At 21.3% G+C, this 19,706-nt stretch overlaps 3 protein-coding genes across 3 annotated transcripts; all 3 read right to left on the bottom strand.

Annotated features, from left to right (window-relative positions):
• Positions 1–3,914: 3,914 nt before the first annotated feature.
• On the bottom strand, positions 3,915–5,908 carry MKS88_002222 (uncharacterized protein; the record flags this gene model as incomplete). The annotated part of the gene is made up of 2 exons (XM_067215216.1): positions 3,915–5,699; positions 5,825–5,908. 2 exons carry the CDS (start codon positions 5,906–5,908, stop codon positions 3,915–3,917), a joined length of 1,869 nt encoding a protein of 622 aa, XP_067073663.1.
• A 4,596-nt stretch (positions 5,909–10,504) lies between these two features.
• MKS88_002223 (uncharacterized protein) lies at positions 10,505–12,977 on the bottom strand (the record flags this gene model as incomplete). Its single annotated transcript, XM_067215217.1, has 6 exons — positions 10,505–10,881; positions 11,179–11,409; positions 11,557–11,653; positions 11,750–11,856; positions 11,937–12,145; positions 12,892–12,977. The coding sequence occupies 6 exons, from the start codon at positions 12,975–12,977 to the stop codon at positions 10,505–10,507; spliced, it is 1,107 nt and encodes a 368-aa protein (XP_067073664.1).
• A 4,584-nt stretch (positions 12,978–17,561) lies between these two features.
• Positions 17,562–18,819, bottom strand: MKS88_002224 (uncharacterized protein; the record flags this gene model as incomplete). Its single annotated transcript, XM_067215218.1, has 2 exons — positions 17,562–18,548; positions 18,700–18,819. 2 exons carry the CDS (start codon positions 18,817–18,819, stop codon positions 17,562–17,564), a joined length of 1,107 nt encoding a protein of 368 aa, XP_067073665.1.
• Between the last annotated feature and the right edge of the window lie 887 nt (positions 18,820–19,706).

A 19,706-nucleotide genomic window follows, 5' to 3' on the forward strand; every position in this document is an offset into this window, starting at 1 on the left:
TATTGTATCCTAAACGTCGAAACTAAAACTATATTTATACTAAAATTAAAATTCATAAGTATTGTATGCATTAATTATACCATAAGATACATTAATATGTTTATGAATAAACTCTATATTATAAATATTATTAATACTAGTGATAAACCTTCGCTTTACTCGGTCACACAAACAGTAAACGAAATGTCTACGAATGTCGTCACGGTCTCCTTTATTCTCTATTTCGAACAAATTCGTAATAACATTGGCACAAATATAATTTATTCCATCATTTATATTTTCTAATGTATATATATATTCACTATATTTATTTCAGTCAATGCGATTTTCTTCTAAATTCATTGTATTATATCCTGCATATGAAAATAATACTATGAAAAAAAATTGCTAAAAGTACAAAAAAAAGGAAAAAAAAAAATTTTCAATGATAAAACAATAAAAAAAAACAAATCATTAAATCAATAAAACTGTATAAACTTCTATTCATTATATCAATATCAAGACTTTATATATATTATATATATATATAATGAATAAAAATCTACAGAACTTTATTGTGTATATATTTGCACTGGATCTTTGGATAAAGAACAATCTATTTGTTAAAAATACGATATATAAATTTAAATATCTTCACAAAACACAATACGCATAAGAGTATATATATCATATATCAAAGCATTAATTACCGTTGAAATAAAACAATAAAATACAAATGAAAGAAACATAAACATATAAAAATTAAGTATATCTGTTTTAGACATTTTGTTCCAAAATACTTAAGATACAGTTGTGTTACTTTAAAAAAATTACTTATTCATCAAAACATTTCTTAAAATGTAATTATATTTTCAAATAATCCTCATAATTCAATAAAGTTTTTTTTAGCAACGAATATAATCTTTAAAACTAGGATTCTCAAGACATCACTATGTAGATCCAAATTTTTTTAATATTCCAAAGAATACATGTAAATATACTTAGTCATGTAGAAACAAAAGATACAGGGGTCGAACTATATATACCAAAACTCCTTTATGCATATTCTACATTAGAACGTCCAGATAAATCAGGCATCATTCCTCTAGAACATCCAAACATATTGATAGTGCTAAGTTTTCTACCAACATAGAACAGAAAGCAAAAGGTAAATATAATCACATTTTATGCGAAAAAAAAAATAGGTCCACTTAACATATGTTAAAGAGGTAGATTATAAAACAAACGGTTTTTCTTATTAACAAACATGCTTAATTTTACTATCCCCACTTTATTATTATATATCAAATGAAAGTTTATTGAAAAAAAATGAATTGAATGTTTTACCTTTACAACAACTATCAAGTTTATTAATAGCCAAAATACTTTCATTTGTGTTTATTAATTATTCTAGTAATGATAAACCAAATACATAATCTGATGCTACTCTTTCTGATTCCCTTACTAATTACTAATATTCTAATGCTTCATTGACTTTGTTATTTCTTTAATCTTTATATAAACATATAATTGTGGGTTTCCCTTTAACTTAAGCTTTTGATAGCAATAATAGATTAGATCTTCAATATAATGCAATATATATATTAGAATTTCATTCAAGTGATTTGTTAGAAATCCTCTAAAGAAAAAAAAAACGTTAATATTTATTTAATTAATATAAATAGATATTTCCAAAGTATAAAATATTATATTTTAAAAAAAGCATTAAAAAAAATAATAATAAATAAATAAAAATATAAAAAGAAAAAGAAACAGATATTATTTGTTTTTATTATTTACATTATTAATGAAATAGTGAAATTCTCAAATTAGAAAGGAAACAGTAAAAATTTTGATGAACCTAAAAAAATTAATTTTTCCATTTTGGGAACACTTTTAAGTTGTATTGTTCTTAATAAGAAAAATAACAATTTCTCTCTTTTACTCTTAATTACAAAATATACTATTATATTATTCATTATAATTCCTTTTTAAAAAATTCCTCTTTCCCTTTTTTTTTTTTTTTTTATTAAATTAAAACATTTATACATACATAGGGTAATATTTAAGCCACAATAAAATTTATCAGATTAATATGAATATAAACTACCTATTAATTGTCTATATAGATGACGTTGGTTTAATTTTACTTTTCCCTTTTCTATTTCATAAAATGTGTAAAGAAATATATATTTTAAATAATCCCAATGTTTTATATATATTCCTTTATGAATCTATTCGTATGCTTCATATTAAACATATAGTTAAAAACTCATTACACTGATAAAAATGGAACAATAATGTAGCCCATAAAATACGATTGTGGATAAGACATATATACTTTTTAAATTATTATTATCATTATCATAAATCAAAACTTTATTTCATTATAACTAAATTTATTTTCAGTTATATGTTATTTTTTATGATGGAACAAGGAAATTTATAAAAAATTTATTAGTTTTCTAATAAGTAAAATATCAGCGTAATTTTTACTAAATAACGTTACAGAAATGTTGTACATATCTGTTCCCTGATTTTTCTTTATAATATAAATATCTTTCTTTGTAAAATTCTAAAATTTTTGCTAACTACATAATATATGTCATTGTAGAATAAAAATTATAAGTGATATCATCAAAACATTACGCTAAAATAATGGAAAACACACAATTTAACAAAGTACTAGTTATAAAATTATTTCTTAAAAAGATCATTATTTTATCGTTCCTTATAATTTCATTTTTTAAAGATATAAAAATGAAAAATGTACATCAACAGTTTATTTTTTATACAATACAATTCGTTAAGTATTTCTAACAGAGCATATATATGATAGGAATTTTTTGACGAACACACGTCGACTTCAAGAAATATAAAATTTCCTAAAAAAAAAAAAAACGACTTTTAACACGGTTTACTACGGGATAAAAATAACGCCTTCATGCTTAAAATAAAATGAACATTGACACATTTCAGTTAAAGGTATAAAAACTTATGAATAAAATTTACATGTATCATATAAAATTATAAAAAATATATAATAATTCAATAATTTCGTGCATTTATATATAATGTGCTATCGTATACTAATCGGAATTAATAAATAAAAATTTTTATATATACAAAAATTTATGGGTTGATAATATATGTCTTGTGAAATAATTCCTACAAATATTCAACAACTCTAAATGTTATATAAAATACAAAAACATATTTCTATTAAGATAAAACATAAGAATACTTTATTAATATTTAAGTATACTATAAGGGAAAAAGATTAAATATGTTAAGGCCCATAAATATAATGAATCTTTATTTTTATTCCCATTAAACAAAATATTTTAAAACACTCAGGATATAATATAAGCTTTAAGGTGTTATCGATAGAGCTTTAAGAGAATTAAAGATACTTAGAACACGCTAAATTTTTATATTTTATTTTACTTATTTTCTTAATTTATTATAATAGAATACTTATATTTAACCCTAAATATTCTTTAAGTTTTATAAACATACGAATAACAACTAAAATACGTACCGAAAATAATACATTAAATGTAGTAGCATTATTAAAATAACTAGATAACTCCATTTAAAATAATACCTACTACCCTTTTTCAATTTATCAATTTTTCTTACTCTATATAATTTTTTTCGTAAATGCTCATATTTTGAGTATATTCATTCACATAATTCATTTTGTATTTTTTCTTCAAATATATATCTATGTTTTTAAGAGACTTTATGTACTTAAATGTTCATAAAATTATTCAACATCTTCCAAATAATGTAAATTTTCACATTATTTTCATTTTTTTAATCCTACGTTTCGTTATTTGAAGTTAATTATATTATTCAATAATTTTCTTTTTAATTCTACAAATTTTTATGTATAATTACCCTTATTTTTTGATTTTATTAATTACTTATTTTCAAAAATATTTTCTAAAACTTTTATTGCTCCTATTTGGTTTGTTTTCTGCCTTTTTTTCTGCTTTATTTTCTGCCTTATTTTCTGCTTTATTTTCTGCCTTATTTTCTGCTTTATTTTCTGCCTTATTTTCTGCTTTATTTTCTGCCTTATTTTCTGCTTTATTTTCTGCCTTATTTTCTGCTTTATTTTCTTCCTTGTTTTCTGCTTTATTTTCTTCCTTGTTTTCTGCTTTATTTTCTTCCTTGTTTTCTGCTTTATTTTCTACTTTGTTTTCTTCTTTGTTTTCTGATTTATTTCCTGTTTTTTTTCCAAATTTGAATCCTGGAAATTTTGTTGGTACTTTTGAAAGAAACTTTAATTTAAAATTTGATTTATTTTCTTTGTCATCACCATCTAATACATTACCAGATAATCCAATGTCATTTAATTCTTGCTTTTTTTCTTCACAATCTTGTGGACAATTTTCCTTATTGTCACATTCTTTACTAGTTAATCCCTTCTTTTTCATTTCATAATTGCATGTGCTACTAGCCGACAACCCATTCTTTGTTCCTTTATTTTCCCCAATGCTGCTATTCTTATGACAATATGGATTTTGATTCACCCTTCCATTTCTTGAATCATACTTTTTATTCCACAGTTTTTTTGATTTCTTTTTTTCTGATTCATATCTTCTTTCTGTAAATTCTGATTGATCAAATAATGTTTCCATGCTTTCCGATTTAGGATCTTCTGTTTTCAAAAATAAATTCTCCGAATTTTCTGTCTCCGATTTTTCTGTTTCTGCTTTTTCAGTCTCTGCTTTTTCTGTTTCTGCTTTTTCAGTCTCTGCTTTTTCTGTTTCTGATTTTTCTGTTTCTACTTTTTCTGTTTCTGATTTTTCTGTTTCTACTTTTTCAGTCTCTGACTTTTCAGTCTCTGACTTTTCAGTCTCCGATTTTTCTGTTTCTGCTTTTTCTGTTTCTGATTTGTCTGTTTCTGATTTTTCAGTCTCTGATTTTTCTGTTTCTGATTTTTCTGTTTCTGATTTTTCTGTTTCTACTTTTTCAGTCTCTGCTTTTTCTGTTTCTGATTTTTCAGTCTCTGCTTTTTCTGTTTCTGATTTTTCCGTCTCCGCTTTTTCAGTCTCCGATTTTTCTGTTTCTACTTTTTCAGTCTCCGATTTTTCCGTCTCTGATTTTTCTGTTTCTGATTTTTCTGTTTCTGATTTTTCCGTCTTTGCTTTTTCTGTTTCTGATCTTTCCGTCTCCGCTTTTTCAGTCTCCGATTTTTCTGTTTCTGATTTTTCAGTCTCTAATTTTTCAGTCTCTGTTTTTTCTGTTTCTGATTTTTCAGTCTCTGCTTTTTCTGTTTCTGATTTTTCTGTTTCTGACTTTTCAGTCTCCGATTTTTCTGTTTCTGATTTTTCAGTCTCCGATTTTTCTGTTTCTGATTTTTCAGTCTCTGCTTTTTCTGTTTCTGATTTTTCAGTCTCTAATTTTTCTGTTTCTGATTTTTCCGTCTCCGCTTTTTCAGTCTCCGATTTTTCTGTTTCTACTTTTTCAGTCTCTGACTTTTCAGTCTCTGACTTTTCTGATTCTGATATTTCAGAATCATCACATCCTATTTTACTACATCCCCTATCTGCTAATTTACAATTCCCTCCATTACCTGATATATCAGTTTTAACTCCCACAATCTGAGATTCAGAATACCCATGAAATTCAGCTATTATTCTGTTAGTTACAAAACCTAATATCTTATATGTGTTTCGCTTACTATTCAGGGGCTTAGTAATGGATGCCTATAAAAGAAAAAAATATTAATTCCTTTATAAATTATATATTTTTTTATTAATAAAATATTTATTGTAATAAAAAATGGAATAACACAAAATATAAAAATATTGATTTATTATTATGATATTACATTGTCATAGCATTGAAATATCCAAATTAAAATGAAAAGTGTAAGAATTTTTATGATAACGCAGCTCCTAGATTTTCGATTCATACAATGTTCCTTTGAAATATTACTATTTTGCATTGTGAAACTATTAGATTTACCCTTATAAACTTCAAAAAATGTATAGCAATTAAAAGTATTATTTGCGTTAATTATCGTAATTTATTTCATATATTAAAAGAATATCTAAAATTATTAAATAGTTTATACATTCAATACCTATAAAAGTACATACTATGAGATATTACAAAATATTTCTAATATATTTTTTTCGTAAAACTCCTGAAAAAATAAACTATTAAAAAAATATGAATACAATTAATGGATATTTATATATATTAAATTCATATTAAATATTTAATTATATCAGTTCAGTAATTATATAATAATTATATATCGATAAAATTAAACTGTACACATGACAAATAAAATTTTCTGATTCATTTAAATGTAAAAATAGCATATTTAAAATTACTAATATCATATGAGGTTTGGGAAAAAAAAAGAAAAAAATCTAAAATTCAATTTTAATATTACTTTCTTTATACATTATATTATGTAGTATTTACTATTACTTAATGAAGTTAATTTGTTAACATGATTACAATATGAATTATAAGCAAAATTACAAAATAAAAATTTTTTTTTTTTTATTATAATTTAAAATATCTAGATTTACCTATAAAAAACATACAATAACACATAATATTTTTAAATTAAAAAATATTCCATCAAATTTATATGTAACTAGTGGAACTTCTTTATAATATATGAAAAATATATTAATAGTATTAATAATTTATTTTTCATAGGACATTTAAATTAAAAACTACACTGGAATTTTTTACTAAATGTTCTTCATAATACTAAGAAGTATTTATAATTAAAAAGAAAAAAAAAAAAATAAAAAATAAAAATAATTAAGTATTTACTATATTTTTTTTAATTGAATTACATTGTACGAATTAACACTATATATAAAACAAAGAACATATTTGTATACATACAAAAAAAAAATACCTGCCATTAGGAACTTAGCATGTAGTAATATTATTTCATGAATTTATAATCTAATATACAACTAAAAAAAAAAAGAAAAAAAAGAGTACACTATACTTTTATATTTTATTGTCTTCAACATTTATATTTAACTATAAAAAAAAAAAAATAAAAACCTTCCATTTATTTTAATTTTTAAGCATAAATACATAACGTTATTTTATATTTTTGAAAGTAATAATTATAATTATTTTCAATAAAAATATATAAATCTATTTTCTTTGTTTTATCCTTATTGATCTATTTTATTTATTTTTACTCATCTTAATTACATTCCATATTTCCTGATAATTCATTATTTCCCCCATATATACATAAGCATATTTACTTATACAAAAAAAATTTTTAAAATTGAATAACTATAAATTATGTATTGAAATGTGTGTATATACATAATTAAAATATATACATATATGTTGTACAAAAAACAAAGAATGACTTTTTGAAATATTATTACAGCATTTACATTAGTTAATTACAGAAAATAGAATTTTTATGTAATAAAAAGTAAGGTTGATGAAAAGCTTAACGATAAACTTAACAATGAATTGTTTTTTTTATAAATTGTAACTTCATTTTATTCACAACATATTATATATAATTTATTTCTTGTTATTCATTCTAGGAATTTAATTAAAATTACATAAAGGTATATACCCAAAATTTTTCTTATGTAACAAAATTAAAATTTTCCTTATAAATACTATCTTTTATAAGTTATTTAAAAAAAAAAACGTAAAATAAGAAAAAATACACACCAAAATCTCATTAATAATTTGAATATATGTGCAATTGGTATAATTTATAGCACTCAGAATTGTTTTTTAGTTAGTGTAATACTAATAATAGCTATTATTATTGTTTTTATTAATATATATATATATATATATATATATATATATATATAATAATTTTATAAAACGGTTTCTTTTAATTATGTTAATGCGTATAGTATAGAATATTATAGTCTTAATTCTCTTTATTAAAATTATGAAAATTTTCAAAAGATAAATATACTGTTATAATATACAGTAATAATAATAATAAAGTTAGAAATTATTTTACACTATAACGTAATAACTCATGAAAATGTAACAAATTCAAAAAAGAAATTTAATAAATATGTTCATTTATTTAAAAATTTCTCGTATAAATATAGGTGTGACCTTCCAAATTTTAATGGCATATCTAATTCTCATAAACAAATTTTAAAGTTTTCTTGTATAGGAATTGAACATATTATTTGTACTTTTACTTACTATTATTCTAATCCCCAACACATTCTAATATTGAATACTCGATTGTTATTCTAAGGAAATATTTAATCCAATTTATCAAATTTGTTTACTCATGTGTAACTTTTTTAAATGAATATACCAAAAAAAAAAAAAAAAAATATTTCATATCTCTTTGATGTAATGGAAATTGTAGCGCATATAATATTAGCTTTTGAACCATACTGTAATCTTATTAGTGATGTTCAGTATAAATTAACAGAGCAAAAAATTTAATAGATCAAATAAAATGAAGTAAATCATTTACAAAAAATTAACATGATAAATGAGTTTTTATTCCATTCGCTCTCTTCTTTTTAATTTTCTAGTTTCTTTTTTCTTATTATTATTAATTAAAATATTTATATACACGTTGGATAAAATTTAAATCATACCAAAACTTATAAAGTTGACATAAATATTTACTAATTATTCATAGATTATATAAAAGACACCAACTGTATTTTATACTTCCCTTTTCCGTTCCATAAAATGGGTAATAAGATATAATTTTCAAATAATTTCTATTTGTTTATATGGTTCTTATATATATTTATATTCCTTAATAAATCTATTCATATTATTCCTAATAGACATATAAGTTGCCAACTCATTACACTGAAAATAATGGAATACCTATTTAACCCATTACGATAAGATTGAGGAAAAGTTATATTAACCTATTTATATTATTATTATAATTATATATATAAATTTTGTTACATTATAAATACTTAGTTCCTTTTTTTATTTGGTTATTATTTAAGATAGAGTAAGCACATTTATACTATATATAACGTCCTATAAATCTTGTCCCAATAGTATTTTTCTTAAATACAGCAAAAATTATCAATATATGTAAAATAAGGTGCATATTATCTTATGAAATTTACTATATTTATGTATATTTCTAATTAACTTTTTTAAATTTTCATTATCAGAATAACTTATATCATCAGAATAGTTTAATAATAAATGAAATTAACAATTCTTTTTCATCTAAAAAATTATAGAATACAAACAATTTATTAAAATAATAAATAAATAATTAATTCGTACAAAAAAGGATATCTCACTGTATCCGATAATTCCATTTTTAAGTAGTGTAAAAACGTTATAAGTTTATCAATAACATGTTTTTAAGAAATATATTTTATAATGTGTTTGTCTCAACACATATGATAAAAAATACTTATTACAAATGTACTTGGAATAGAAACAAATGACTTCCGCAAAAAAAAAAAAAAAAATACATTCTGTTTTTTTATTAATTCAAAATTACAACATTCCTATGTTTAATAATGCTCAAAGAACAAATATCTTACTATTAAAGATTAAAATATAGATCAAAATTAAAATATAAATGTATTCAATAAAGATTAAAAATTTTTATAGCAACATATCAATACATATTAATTAAATAATATGTACATTCGTAGATTAACAAGCATTTATACGTAAATTTTTTACATATATATAAATACTTAAATTGATGTGTACATCTTAATATTTCTTATAATTATACAACATTATTTGAAATACTTATAAAAAAACAATATATATATTAAGGCAGAGGTAATTAATATTAAATAAGTACATTAAAATAGTACAAAAAAATATATATATATATATATATATATATATATATATATATGCATGTAAATACGAAGCACATGTAATTATGATGTTATGTTTCAATATGTATGTGCATGAAGAGCTACAAAAATTAAGAAATCACAAAGATATATGTTTAAAGAATATGAAGTGCCATCTGATATTATACCTTAGCATACTGTATTTTAATGCATATTTTATTATGTTCTTTTACAACCTTTTTATTTGATTTTATAAACTACTTGTAAATGTATAAATAACTAAAATATTAGAATAAGATAAAAATAAATAGAATATACAGATACGCCTTATATATGTTCTAATTAGTTCATTACAACAAATGTTAAAAGGGATAATATTTCATCAAATTTTGTTTTCCTATAATATCTTTTTTTTTATACCATACTTTAAAAAAAAATTTATATAAATTTCGGCTTATTTTCTTTGATTTTTAATTTTCTTTATGCATGTTCTAATTTTTCAAACTATTTTGTTCATTTCCATCCAAATCCTTATTATCTGAAATTTTCTTTTCCAATTTTGCATTTTTTGATTAATGATTATTTTTATCACTTGAGTTATGTTCTAAGTTATCATCCTTTAGTTTACAATTGTTTTTATCTCTTGACATACTTTCTTTTATTTCAGAATTCATTAATTCATAAATCTTGTGGTTTCCATTTATCTTGTCTTCTAACTAATCATTTTTTGGTTTAGAATTATTTTTATTATGTGATAAATTATCTTTTAATTGTCCATTCGGTAATTTGGAATGTTTTTTATTATTTGATGCCTCATAATCTAATCCTAAAGGCTGTGAATCATAATTCTCGTTATTAGCTATTTTCAAACTTCCGAAACCTACGATTTTAGGTTTATAATTCTTTTTACTATCTGATAAATTATTATTTATTTCATTTCGTAATTTAGAATTCTCTTTATTATTTAATGTCTCATTTTTTAATCCTATAGAATGTGAATTATACTTCCCTTTATTACTCGCTTTCCAATTTCCTAACCCTATAATATTAGGATCATCATTTTTTTCAATGTTTGATATTTTATATTTTTCTCCTCCATTTGGTAATTAGGAATTTTATTTATTAACTGATGTTTCATTTTCTAATCCTTTAGAATGTAAATCATAATTCTCTTTATTACACGAACCCTTATTTTCTTATTCTTTAGGACGTAATTCGTAACCTCTATTATGATCTAGTTCATTCCTCTATTCCCCTAAAAACTGAGTATCATAGTTATCATTATAATTTGGCAAAATTCTTCTTTCACCTACAAATTGGGGATCTCACTTATTATTATAATATGGAAATTTTCTTCTTTCATCTTCAAAATGTGAATTGTAATTATTACTATTATTTGGCAAATTTCTCCATGCTCCTTCAAAATATAGATCATGATTATTATCACAATGTAGAAAAGCTCTTCTTGCTTCTACAAACTGTGGATCGTAATTTTTATTATCATGTGGAAAATTTATTCTTCCTACTTCTAAATATTGATCGTAATTATTATTATTATTATTATTTTGTGGCATATTTCCCCTTCCTCCAGAAAAATGAAATTTGTAAACTACTTTATAATCTGATAAAAAAAATTTTGCTTCTGTAAGCTGGGATTCATAACTTTATCTACAATCTAATAAAATTTTCTTTATTCCGTCAAATTGCAATTCATAATTATCTTTATAATCTGACAAATATTTTTTTACTTCCTCGAGTTGTTATTCACCCTTGTCTTTATATTCCAATAAGTATTTTTTTCCCTCTTCCAGTTGTGATTCACCCTTATTTATACATTCTGATAAATGTTTTTTTACTTCGTCCAGCTGTAATTCACCCTTTTATACTCTGAAAAAAAATTTTGAACTCCTTATACATGGGATTCATAACGTTCCTTGCAATCTGATAAAAGTTTTTTTTACTCCATTAAATTGTAATTCATAAAGCCCTATAAAATTCGGTATATTTTTCTGTTCTACAGGACATACTTCGTACCTCTTTCTATTACTTGATGAATTCCTAAGTCTACCTGAGAATTGGGGAACATAATTGTTACACTGATTTGGTAAATTTATTGTTTCTCGTACATTTCGTAATTCATATTATAACCCTCTAAAATTCTTCTTCGCACAAACTGTGACTTATACTTTACAATATTACTCAACTTATTTCTTAATTCCCTATTATATTTGTTATCTCCTATAAATTCTGTTATTCTTTTAGGTTGTGCTTTAATAGTATCTTCAAATAATTTTAATTTTCTAACGATTTTATAATTTAATATGCTATATACGTTATATCCCTTATTTAAGGATTTACTATTGGTTGATTGAACAAGAAATAGATCTATTTATTATTTTATAAAACACTTATTTCTAATCTAATAAATTTTTTTTTTTTAAAAGATGAGATGCAAATCAGCAGTAAAAAAAAAAAATAGAATTAATAAAAAAAAAAAAAAAAAAGATACAAAAATAATTGTTCAATAATGTTTTTATATTATTACATTATTGTAATACGGATATATCCAAGTTAAAAGGAAATACGTAAAAATTTTTATAATCAGTTGAAAGTTAATATTCGATTGCACACACCGTTTCTTTGATGTATACATATTTACAACAATAGAACTCTTAGATGTTTTCTTGTATTGTTTATTAAGTGCAATATGGTGAAGTTTTAATTTGATTTTACAGTTTTTAATTTTCTACCTATATTAAAAAAATCCAAAATTTGTCAAACTTTTATTATACATTTAATCTACATAAAAATACTAACTACAAAAAATAACCTAAATATATTCAGTAAATTGTTTGTATAAAATACATAATTAAAAAAAAAAAAAAAAATTCATTAAAATAATTTAAGAATTAAATGATATATGTATATACCATGTATATTAAAAATATAACACATAAATACTTAATGTTTCTAACACATATATATTCTCTAATGAAGTGCTTTAAACAAAAATAGTATTATACATATAATACTTAAATTTTTCTGATTCATTATATAATAAAAAATGTAATACTCGAAACAAATTATATATAGTCAGGTTTACCTAAAAATATAAGGATTTAAAAGTTTTCCCAGTAATTTCTCATAAGTTATGTGTTTTGCATCTTTAATATTGTTACATAGTTGCATTTTAACTGTAATAATTATAAAGATAGAAACAGTATATTAAAATTTCTTTTTTTTCCTACTAATATTTTATTATAGTATTATATTTCTACTTAAAAATAAGTATATAATATAACATAATATTTTGAAGGTATAAGAAAATAGGAACACATCAAGTGTAAACGTGTAATGAAAATGTAAATGCAAAACATTACATATTATTAAAGTACCATGTACATAACAAATTTTACTAAATTATTTTATTAATTTTAAATAAAATATAATAAAATCAGAATTATATTTTTTTTACAAAAAACCCATAGTATTTATGTTTATATCTACATATGTTTCATATTACCTAAAAAATATTTTAAATAAAACTTCTTTAACAAAAATATGTATTTTATTTTATATTATTTTTTTTTCCCCAAAAACTGTGTTTTTCTGTCTAATATGAATTTTGAATAAAAAGTAAATGATTAGGTAAACAAAAAAGTAATAAATAAAAAAAATAACTAAAAATGTCTATTTAAAAAAACAATTTTACATGATGTACGAAAATAATATTAATATGCCTACGTGTTATTAATGTTAAAATTACAATGAAAAAAATTGTAGCTATATAAAACATTTGAAAATATGAAAAAATGAAAAATCTTTGGATCTATTATTTTTTTTTTACAACTATTTAATATTCAAGTAATTTATTTTTAACTCCTCAAAATAAAGTTATATTGTTCAAATTCAAAGAGTATTTAAGCGTCTTATATCATAAAATGAACAAACCTATAATATATACTAAATAAACCGATTAAAGTTGTAAAAAAAATATTTCTTATTCATATATTTATTAGGTATGCAATAGTAATTTAGACATACAGTTTTTTCATAAAAATAAATGTTTTAAAAGTAAATGCTCATCTAATTTAAATATATTAATATTGCTTTTTTTTTTGTTCAGTGATATATATATATATCTATTCAAAAGTTGAAATAATTCCTTTTTTTATATATAATGAATAATTTTTTTTTTCTTTCAAATATATATAGTTATAGCTATAATTTAAATAAATTATATTTTCATTCAAAATGTATTTCCCCAGCACTGCATCATAATCATACATTTTATTTTTAAAATTTTTTTATACACATATAAACTAAAATAATAAAAGTTAATAATTTATAGTTAATAACTATTTATTTATCAGAAATACTTTAAGGAAATAACTTCAAAGATATATGCAAAAATATAATTTATTTAATGCACGTTGATAATTTTATTTATTGATGTATAAATATGTATGCATATTTTTATTAGTATTTTTTTTGTTTTACACTTTTTTTCGACATTTATGATTATTCAGTGCACGTATTATCCTTTTATATTTGAATTAATTGTACTTTCAATTAAATAAAGAATATTCTATAGGACATGGACTCTTCTTACGAAATTATTTAACTTATTCTATTAACACTTAATAAATTATGCTAATTTTTATATATTAATCTGATTAATACTTTTGCAGTTATTAGCTTATTAAATACCTTATTTATAGTTCAATTTTCTTCTAAATTTCTTTTTTTATATTATTGGACTGTTATGCAAATTTATAACGTTATCACTGTTATATTTATATATAAAGGAATTGCTTTTTGTCATTCATGAAAATTTTATCTTTGTATTATCCACATTATGCGTAGTCATATGTCATTATTATAAAATTAATATAAATTTTAGCACGAGGAAAATTACAAACAGCTGTAATAGCATGTTAAATGAAATATGTATTTTAAGTTAATCTCACATGTAATTCGTATGTTTTGCGTTTTCATTCTTATACCTTTTAAATTCACTAAAAATCTGTTATTTTTCTTATTTACTTTTGTATATTGAGTAATGCACTCTTATAGCCAACGTTAAAATAAGAGAACAATATATTTATCTACTATAGTTTGCGAAAGGAAATTATCTGTCCTTTGTATTTTATATTTTTAATTTACACTAATTACCTACGACTTTTGTATTATTCCCGTGACCTAATTTTACCTATATATTATTAACAAATTATATTCTACTATGTACCTTAATTATATGTAGCATATACTTGTTAATCTATATTTTGTATTAATGTATTCTATTAAACATGTTAATATATGGATGCAGTATTTTACAATTCTCATTTCCGAGGGTATAATTACACTGTTTTCATATGTATTACATGTTCTGTCTTTATGTACTTATATATGTCAATTCATATTAAGGTGAACATATATATACATATATATATATAAACAGCACAATAATCTAGGGTATATAAATTTTTATATTTATTATTGTTTTCATTTGTCCTGCGCCACTTTGTATACTTTGCTTCTTTGCGATTTCAAAGTTATAATATTTCCTGTATCTTTTTATTACATTTAATACATGCAAAAGTTTAAATAAATATATGCATATATATTCTTTAATTTACAACTTTCTTGCTATTTAACGAATTCCTATGTCCCTTCATTTCTGTTTACCCCCTTTTGCAAAAATAGATCTTTATTAAAAACTTCATTTTTTTAAGTATTCCCCTTTTCCTTTTTTTTAAAATCAATTTTCCATGCTTCAAGCTAATTTACTTTATTCTCACTCTTACAGTGTACACCTTTTTTTTTTGTTCATATATTAGATGCAAGTTTCTTTTTTTTTTAATTATTTCGCTACTACTTGTTTCCTTCTACTTTTCTAATATCAACTGATTAATAGTATACGTTAATGTTTTCCATATTTTTGCTTTTTAAAATTTTGTATATTCGTGTCTATGAAATATGTGAAGTTTAACTATCACGCTTTTATCATACTCTCATCAAATACGACATTCATAAATCTATTATCAGTATTTCATTTCTATTTTTCCTTTTTAAAAATGCATTTATTATGATACTTTTGTTTATTCTTTCAAATTAACTATTTTTTTTAAGTGTCTTCTTTTTTTCTTTTACCTCTATTAAATATTATAATTCATATGATATATTAGTTACAAATGTTTCACTTATTGTAATTTCATTTGTACGATTATTACTACGCCTCTTATAGTATCGTGTAATATTCTGTAGAATTTATAACATTGCACATAAATATACCAATTGTTTCAGAAAACTCTTCCTGCATTTTCTTATTTTTTATGTTTAAACTTCTTTTCTTTTTTCTTTTATTTTTTTTAGGGGAATAATCAATTGCATATTTAGTTTTTTTCTGATATGAAATTAGAAGCTATATTAACTTTATAATCTAATAACCAAAATTATGAAAAGCTGAAAAATTCATCATATAGTTAATAAAAAATATTAAAGTTAGGCATTTCAAATATACCCAAAAAGCAGATATGTTTTTTACATCAATTCATAGAATTATAATAAATGCATTAATACAATTTTCTTTTATTTTACACATTTAAAGATTTTTCTACAAAAAAATATATGTATTTTAAAAGAAAAATTAACATACCATATGAAAATACCTATATATGGATTCTCCTATTTTTGTAATTAAGTTAATTTTTAAATAAACAGATTGTTCTTTAAAATAAATTTCTTCCTTAGATACAAAATAAAAGTTGTACATAAATTCAAATATCCTATGAAATTACTCCATTTTGTAGGAATTATTATTGTATTTTTAGAACAAATTTATTTTAACGAATGTTGTATCCAATTGTATAACAAATTTATTGCACTTCCCAATTTACTTACCTTTTTTTATGTTATATTATAAATATGCTTTTACGACATGCTTTTACGTGAGCACACTATTTTGTATTTTCAACTTACATTTTTTCATGATAAAAATTAAGTACACAATATCAACAACAAAAAATCTAGCAAAATATACGAATGATTTACTCTTAAAATATTCTGTACATATCTATAATAATTTTCATTTGAAATATGTAAAGTATTTACACTTTTTTAAAACATATTTTTATTAACATTAATTTTAATATAAACTTTTTGTTGAAAGTTTTAATAAAGAACTTTTTAAGTGCCATAATGTCTAAATAAAACTATATTTAAAGAGTTTTATTATACATATGTATAAATATATTAATAATTCATAAATTCAATAAAATTATGTAAAAATATGGATTTCATTAATTATACTAATTATACAAGTGTAATATTTAAGCTGTTAAATTAAATATACCTTTATGTAACAAATAAATTTCCTATAGGAAGTATAAGATATTAATTCAAAGGAATGTATAAAATATAAAAATCATAAAAGATTTATGACAAAATATTATAATCCTACTATTAAAATAACTCTTAAAAAATATATTTATACATATACAGGCATAGAACAATATTATTTCTAAAATACATAATAGGTGTTATTACACATTATTCTAACAGCATGTGTAATAAATTTTCTGTGTGTATTAATGCTACAACATATTATTTAAAATATTTTATTAGGTATAAAATATTTTATTAAATGATAATATAAAAATGAATACACGAAAAGAAAAAAGAATTAATATTTTAATATCTTATGAACAAATAAAACGGTGCTGAAGAAAAATTAAAAGGTAGAAAATAAAAAAAGAGAAAAGAAAAGAAATTTCATTTCATATACATACGTTTTAATTTTTTTTTTTTTCTCTTTCTGCCTTTTAATTTTTTAATATAATAAGAAGTTAGTACAAATGATATGGCACTCAATATAATGGGAACTATTACATATTCCATAGCAGATAATGCTACGCTACCAACAAAAAATAGCGTTGATAAAAACGGTATTTTTTTTGAAATTTTCTTGTCATGTTTTTTATAATACGCGTCAAAATGTTTTTCTATATCAGAATTTTTTTTTTTCACTAATTTTCCTTTTATATGGTCATAATCATTATTCTTTGTAACTGTGTAAAAATCTTTCAAATGGGATATATCTTTATTTTTAAAAGATGTGTGTTCATTGTCAATAATCTGTGAATAATAATTATTATCATCATCTTCATCATCATCATCTTCATCGGACATATAATCATCATTAGGATGTGTGAAATACATTTTATCATAATTTGGGAAATTAGAATATTCGAAGGATGGGTAATCATTTCTTTCCGCATGAGGATAATCATATCGTTGCGTCGGAGTATAGTTATTTCGAGGAGAAGGAGAACAGTCATTACGTTGCGCGAGTGAATAATTACTTCCTTGCCAGCTTGAGTAATTTCTGTTTTCAAAGTTTGGGTAATTGGCATCTTCAAAAGATGGATCATCATCACCATCAAATGGTGAATCATCATTATCTTGGAAATTTGGATAATTACCATGATTATAGGATGGGAATTTATTACCTTGAAAAACAAAATAATTAGGACTTTCAAAATGAGGAAATTTCTTCTGATCATAATATGAATTCGTTAATTGTCGTACATTGTGAAAATAATCAAAGTCATTCTTGTTGATTCCATCTGTTATATGTTCACAAAAATCATCGTTCATGCTTTGAAACTTGCTTCCAACTTCTGCTAAGGATCTGTTATCTTTAAAATTTAATACATCCTGGACTTTACATTGTTTGTCTAATAAGATTTTATTGATGTTCTAAAAAATATGATAGGAAACAACATTAATATAATATATTTGTTTTTATATAACATATTAATTTTTTAACTTAAAAAAGAAAAAAACTTTATAAAATATTAAAAATAAGTACAAAAAACAATGTAAAATTTCTTGCAAGTAAAATTATTACATCATCAAATAAAGGTTCCAAATTCCATACTGAAGCAATAAGCAAAAATGCTTTCGTAAAAAATGATGACATAAACATACTAATTTCCCCCTTCTTACTGTACCCTCTTAAAATTCCCATAAATACACAAAAAAAAAAAAAAAAAAACAGATTTCTATACTATTTATTCAATAAAAGTTTATAAAAGTTCAATATTTTATGTTTTTTTATTTAAAATTATATTTTATTTTAAAATTATGAATGAAATTAAGAAGTCACATGTTAAAATAAATAAACGGTAATATTTAGTTCAAGGGAAATTAAAACAAAATTATTAAAAAAAAGGAAAGAAATGTAAAGTTAAAATAAATGGGAAATAAAACCCTTAATTTCATTTATAATATAATACTAAATTAGTATGTGTTTATTATATTATAAATATTAAACATATATATATTAATAATATTATATTTTAATTGTTACGTAGTAAATAAATTCATAATATTTTATTCATTTAAACATTTTTAATTAAATAATTTTAGACGCTTTCCTCATAAATTATATAAGATTAAAAAAAAAAAAAAAAAAAAATGAAAAAAATTTTAAGTTATCTAGGTATAATTAATTCTAAACAAATTTAGTAATTTTAAATTATGTGGAAATACTTTTGTGATAATCCCATTACCATTATATTATTATATTTATATATATAATAATAATTACAATGACCTTAAATGAAAAAAAAAAAAAACATATAATATAAAATAAAAGAATTATTAATGAATAAAAATTTAATTTTAAACACAAATTAAAACATTGTTTTCGTTAAGAAAATATATTAAATAATACAATATTTACAATAATGTTAATAATTAAATAAGGATTATGTGTTTTTGTTTTATTTTCATTTTAATATATATTAATAATTTTCAAAATTTAATTTATGATAATATTAAATAACAATAATAGAAGAAAACAATGGATATTAATAATTATCAGCTTATTTCCATCAAAGTTATTTTTTTCAC

The sequence above is a fragment of the Plasmodium brasilianum genome, chromosome 8, assembly GCF_023973825.1.
Source record: "Plasmodium brasilianum strain Bolivian I chromosome 8, whole genome shotgun sequence".
In the NCBI taxonomy this organism is placed as follows: Eukaryota; Apicomplexa; class Aconoidasida; order Haemosporida; family Plasmodiidae; genus Plasmodium; species Plasmodium brasilianum.